We start from the raw sequence: 6,000 nt of genomic DNA on the forward strand, positions 1-6,000 counted from the left end.
TTTTTATTTGTAATAAGCCAAAAATAAATAAACAAATAGATGCTAAACTATTTTTTAGAAATTTTAAAACCCATTTTCTCTTGCTTGAAAGCCAATCTTTTTCTCTCTCTAAAAACCCAATGTCTCTCTTTTTAAAAACCCATTATCTCTAAAAACCCTATCTCACTCTCTCCCTATCTATCTTTAAAAACCCATTCTCTCTCTAAAAACCCAATCTTCCTCTCTAAACACCCATTCTCTATTTAGAAACCCAATCTCTCTTGCTCTCTCTAAAAACCCAATTTCTCTCTCTAAATCCATTCTCTTCATCTACAAACCCAATCTCTCTCTCTAAAAACATACTCTCTCCAAACACCCCATATCTCTCTCTATATAAAAATCCACTCATTCTCTCTAGAAACCCTCTCTCTCTAAAAACCTATTCACTTTAGAAGCCCAATCTCTTTTTAAAACCCGTTCTCCCTCTAAGAACCCAATCTCTCTATCTGAAATTTCCACTCTAGAAACCCAATCTCTCTCTCTGAAATTCCCTATCTAGAAACCCAATATCTCTTTTTTCTTCTTTTTTTTGACAAATAAGAGCCAACAAAAGACTTACTCAAAACCCATTCTTTTACTATCTCTAAAATTCTCTTTAAAAACCCAATCTCTCTCTAAAAACTTATGTTCTCTTTAGAAACCCAATATCTCTTTCTCTTTAAAAACCTAATCTCTCATTCTCTCTCTAAAAACCCAATATATCTTTTTCTCTCTAAGAACCAAATCTCTCTTGAAACCCATTCTCTTTCTTTCCTTCCCTCTAAAAAGGGCACATGTTTTTTTTTTTTTTTGGCTTACTACCAACAAACGTTTGAAGGGTGAAAAAAAAAAAAAAACCAGGAGAGGAGAAAAAAAACAAAGAGGCTTCTTAATGGGCAGGCCCAGCCCAATAGGGCCCTATGGTCCGGTCCGGGCCGGGCCAGGTCTGACTGTTACATTTCCGGGCCAGACCGTTGGCAGCCCTACTTGTAAGTATATGAAATTAAACCCAATTTATATACATGCAGGCTCCTAGAGAAAGGTAGTCTGACACAAAAGTGGTATGTGGACGTCCTAGGGCTTTGGCTTAATGATACACATATGTGATTGGATGAGGGAGGTCAAGGGTTCAAACTCGTGAAATTTGTCCCAAAGCATCAATAAATCTAACTTACCCTTTCTTGAGATTCAGGCATGAACTCGATTGGTTACGGTGTCGAATGTTATAACACTACATATCAAATTAGAATCGCATGATATACGCACCCAACGAAAGAGCGGCATGTAAGCTAAGAAGCAACCAAAGGATCCTGAGTTCATGTTCAAATATGAGAATTGAACTTCTAGTATCAACAAAGAAGTTAAAGCACATTTAATGTCAAACTACTTATCTAAACTGGTCACCACTCCAAATTACAAAGCTGCTACATTCAACAACGAAAGCATAACTTACTTGATTTGCTGCCAGTTGGGCGGATTGGGTCACCCGAAGAAATTAAAGCCCATACATATTATGCAATTATGTCCTTTTACATACAAATGCCATCCATGTCAACTGTTCTTCAGATTTCAATCATCCCTGAAAAAATGAACAATCATTTCATCCTTCTCCGGCAGCAGCTCAAAGATACAAATGTCACCTAGCTTGAGATTATTCCCCAAATAGAAGTCTTTCCACCCAGTTTGTATAGCACAAGATCCTACTTTTCTCAAATTGACAAAGACTTTCCACGACTTCCCACCCTTTACTCGGAGTTTCATTTTTCTACTTGCACAGATATGGAGTCTAGCAAAATTAGCCGGAATATACTGCACATGAAATAAATCGTTATTTAGCCAAAAATAACCTTACGAGATAAGTTTATCATTATTCCATATTTGAAATTTCATCATGCTTCAATGAGCGCCTTCATCTGGCCGTTCCAAGCTTAAGGCCTTGGCTCAAAACGAATCGGATGCATCAATTTGCACAATAAATTAACATAATTCCCAAAATAAGGAAGATCTTTTCACACCTTCAAAACACTGATGTAAAATTTTGGACCTATTTTCTTAAAAAGAACACCAGATCGAACTGTTCAAACATCTGACTATCAGGAAAATAGACTAAGCTTCCATAATCTGTTAATAACCCAGCCATGTAAATGCCACATGCTCTGCAAATATGAAGTGGAAGGCTTTAGAGTTGACAGCAAATCAGGAAATCCCAAATGAGTCTCATTTTAGGTGATATAGCTAAAAAGTAGTATTGTTTCTTCATTTCGCAATATTCAACATCAGATGTAAAACAATAATATCTAATAATTAGCAGCAAATTGTCACCCTCTTTCAATGTAAATTGAATTTATCAATGGAAATCTTACCGCAAATCTGGAGCTAGAAGGTTTCATTTGTACTTTGAAAAAGGGATTGCTCGAGGAAAAAGATCTGGCTGCATCAGAAGCCATTGAAGTATTTTGATTACTCAATGATTGTCTCTTTGGTTTCGCTGATCCCGAACGCAATGAATTTCTGATATTTCGTTTGCCACTCCATTTTACATCAGGACACATAATTTCGACATCTGAGATAATAATACCTGTATCATATTCACACAGTTTCTATAAGAATGATTCCTAAGACAGGCAATAACCAGAAAGACCTTGGGAAGACAAAAGGAGCTCATTATACAAAGACTTACAATCATCAGATTCTTCATCGTCTTTAGCAAGAATGTTGGGTAAACTAGTCGGATTGGCATTAGGCTGGACTGAGTTATCAGTAAATCCATCAACATGATTAAGGGCAGATGATCCACCAAAACACTTTCCACCATCACCACTGGAGTCACCGTAAGGAGGTTCTACTTTTGCTTGCATGTCATCCCCCCTGTCTTTGTCATCCAAGAGATTCTCCTTTGCATTATTGGAAGTTTCTTTTTCTCCATCAAGAGTTTCTTTAGTTTCTTTTTCTTCATCAAGAGTTTCTTTCTCTTCATCGGTTTTAATCACAGATGCATATATTCTTTCACATCCACTTATACCAAATACTTGAACACTAAAATGCAAATCACCATCGTATCTGAAAACTAAGAATTCTCCTGTTTGTAAAGAGTTATCGCTGACAAATTCATTCCAACCATCTTGAAAAAACAGGCCCTTAGAAGTACTTTTCATTTTAACATAACACAACTTGCCAATAGGACCTTTTAGGACGGCATTTTCTGCTGATATCTCTCTTCTATTACGCCGCACGAATTCCGGTGGTATCCTCTGCTAACGCACAAATAACAGGAGTTACAACTTCACAAATCCAAGACCCCAAAAAAAAAAAAACAAATCAACCAATGTATCTAACAAAACCTGAGTACTATTACTGAAGTGGATCTCACATGCATTATTTTATCTTTTCTATCACAAGAAAAAAATTGAAATACATCAAAATAAGGTTTTGATGCAATTGGGTATAGAATATATATGCCTTTTGTCCATCTACCAAGAGACTATCTTTGAATGTCAAAATAAGGTTTTGATGCAATTGGGTATAGAATATATATGCCTTTTGTCCATCTGCCAAGTGACTATCTTTAAATGACCTACATTATAGACCACAGTTTCCACGAGACCTCATGTGTATGTAACACTTTTTGCATAACATGTCATGAACTTTTTTTTTTTCTTTGAATAAACTCAAGGGTCGCAACCTTCTAATAGTATTTGCAATGTTTTGCATGAATTCCACAAGTAGGATGTATAACTGGCACCTACAAAATATTACTGCATGCACATCATTTTTAAAAATTTCTTTATACGCTGGAAAGACAGCGGCGGCAAGGTACATAGGTCCATTGTTTAGCATGTTTTGATGAGAATGATTAAAAAAAAAATTCCTGCATGTTTTCCAGCATGTGTGATCATGATTTCATTTTATAAAGTAGGTGATATAGAATTCAACTTTGCTAGAGTCGTATCACATAATGTAATGTACTGTTTGCTTAATCAATGCTATGCTTAGATTCCATAGATGAATGTAGAAACTATAGAAGATACTCATTGCAGTGAGTATCATTTTGCCCTTCGTAGCAGGACTCTATTTAAAACCTATTCCCAAAATAATCCTGTTATTAATATTTTAAAAACAGATTTTCGAAATAATATTTAGAAAGGTTTTTTGAAGAAACTGAAATAATGTTGCATTATATTGTTTTCATTTAATAATTTAAAGACACTCCATTTTTCAGGCCAGTTGTTTGAACTCACTTTTTAGGAACAAAAACTGATTAATCCGATTGTTTTCTTCCCAAGCTATCGCCACCACATGTAGTGCTAGCCATGATGGTAAGTAGAGGAGTGGGCCCGGCATTTGTTTTTGTGGTAACTGTTTACTACTAATACCGATCATAAATTTCATAGAATGTATGGTTGGCCGTTCTTTTATTAGAAACTGTTTATTAGTTGGGCCATCTCATGAAGCTATATCAGTGTAGAGTATTCCAATACAAGATACATGCGGTTTACCATTCTCGGCCAACATCATCAGCTTCCCAGGTGATGTAAGAGAAAGGAAGCCAAGAAAAGCTCAGACACCCCGGGCCAACAGGATTCGCATAAATTTTCTTCAAAAGAAAATATGGTTTACAAAATAATGAATAAACCTTTGTACCAATGAATCAGGAACCAATAAAAAGTCTAAAAGAGGGGTTTACCATTTAGCATCTAAAGAGGCTTCCACAAAATCCACGTATCTCAAGAAAACCGAATTACAGAACTAGCTTCAATTAATGTTGAGTTTCGCCATTTACAACATTGTTAGGGAAAGTCTCCCATCAACATGATGTGGATGGTGGAAGGGTACTGAAGTTACCTTCCAATGGTTTGGATTGAACAAGCCCTCATTTAACAGCTACAAACTAACTTTGTATTTCATTTTGAAATTTTATTTAAAAATTATCTTTCTCTCAGATTTGGGGGTGTAGAGATATTTTATATAGCTAAATAAATAAAAATAACAAAAAATTGTTTTGAACAAAAAGAACCGACTAGAATGCAGGTCAATCTTTTTGTTCAAGAGATTTTTATTAGTTCTATTCAGCATGCCATATAAAAATATATCTACACCCCCAAATTCTAAAAAAAAAAAAATTTAAATAAAAATAAAAAACAAAATACGAAACTATTTTATAACCATTGAATGAGGCTAGGTTAAACCATTGTGCACCCTTCAAGCATCCACATGATGTGGACGCTGTCCCATTCCTTTCTGGTATCACATTACATATATAGTTCAATTGATCACAGTGAGCCATTTGCTACACAAAGAACTCATCAAATTTAAACAATGAATCCTGCAAATCATCCCCTTAATTCATAACAAGCAGTAGAAAAGGTACCTACAACACACAAATCAACAGCATTGAAAATCAATATCTAATCTTACTTTTTCAGAGAAAAATTGGAAATTTTCCCGAAATCATCATGAAATTACAAGCAAATAGCTAATCTTACTTATTCAGCAGGCATGGAACCAAAAAGAAAAAAAGAAAAAGGAAAAAAAAGAAGACACAAAGCTTGCAGTGGAATTCAGCAAACCAGAAAAAGATGAGAAAAAAGAGAATCACTAGAAGCTGTGAAAAACATACAAGTTTCTCAGTGAAGTCACCCAAAAGGATCTTGAAGAAGCAGGGCTTATGCTCATCCGAAGCCATTACTGTAAAAACCTTAGAAGCCTGAACAGTAAAACTGCATGCAAAACCCTAGAAGATTGGACCCTGATCTTTATGGGGCGGACGGAGAGCATTTACTTAAGAAGCTATTTTTGTTATTTCCAAAAAAAAACAAAAAGCTACTACTTTTACTGGTACACTTGGCGCCAGATGTTTAGTCACACAGCTTTGGGTTTAATTTTAGGAGTTTAGAGGACGAGAGGCCTTGAGCCTTCCGTACAAAGGAGTAAGAGCCGTCTTAAGGATTCCGTACAAAATGCAATTTAACAGTGATGTGTACG

General features: G+C 35.5%; 1 protein-coding gene across 1 annotated transcript; it reads right to left on the reverse strand.

Annotated features, from left to right (window-relative positions):
• Positions 1–1,333: 1,333 nt before the first annotated feature.
• Positions 1,334–5,773, reverse strand: LOC148783436 (B3 domain-containing transcription factor VRN1-like). Its single transcript, XM_088859555.1, has 4 exons — positions 5,636–5,773; positions 2,699–3,269; positions 2,382–2,596; positions 1,334–1,827 (listed from the first exon to the last, which is right to left on the reverse strand). Exons 1-4 carry the CDS (start codon positions 5,699–5,701, stop codon positions 1,588–1,590), a joined length of 1,092 nt encoding a protein of 363 aa, XP_088715681.1. The 5' UTR covers positions 5,702–5,773; the 3' UTR covers positions 1,334–1,587.
• Positions 5,774–6,000: the final 227 nt, after the last annotated feature.

Source organism: Amborella trichopoda, chromosome 2 (assembly GCF_054954075.1).
Source record: "Amborella trichopoda isolate Santa Cruz 75 chromosome 2, AtrichopodaSantaCruz75HAP2 v2.0, whole genome shotgun sequence".
Lineage (NCBI taxonomy): Eukaryota > Viridiplantae > Streptophyta > Magnoliopsida > Amborellales > Amborellaceae > Amborella > Amborella trichopoda.

Coding starts and splice junctions, on each gene's coding strand:
- LOC148783436 (XM_088859555.1), bottom strand. CDS start 5,701: ATGGCTTCGGATGAGCATAAGCCCTGCTTCTTCAAGATCCTTTTGGGT. Junction 3,270..5,635: donor GTGACTTCACTGAGAAACTT/GTATGTTTTTCA, acceptor GTGCGTTAGCAG/AGGATACCACCGGAATTCGT. Junction 1,828..2,381: donor CTTCTAGCTCCAGATTTGCG/GTAAGATTTCCA, acceptor TTTCATGTGCAG/TATATTCCGGCTAATTTTGC.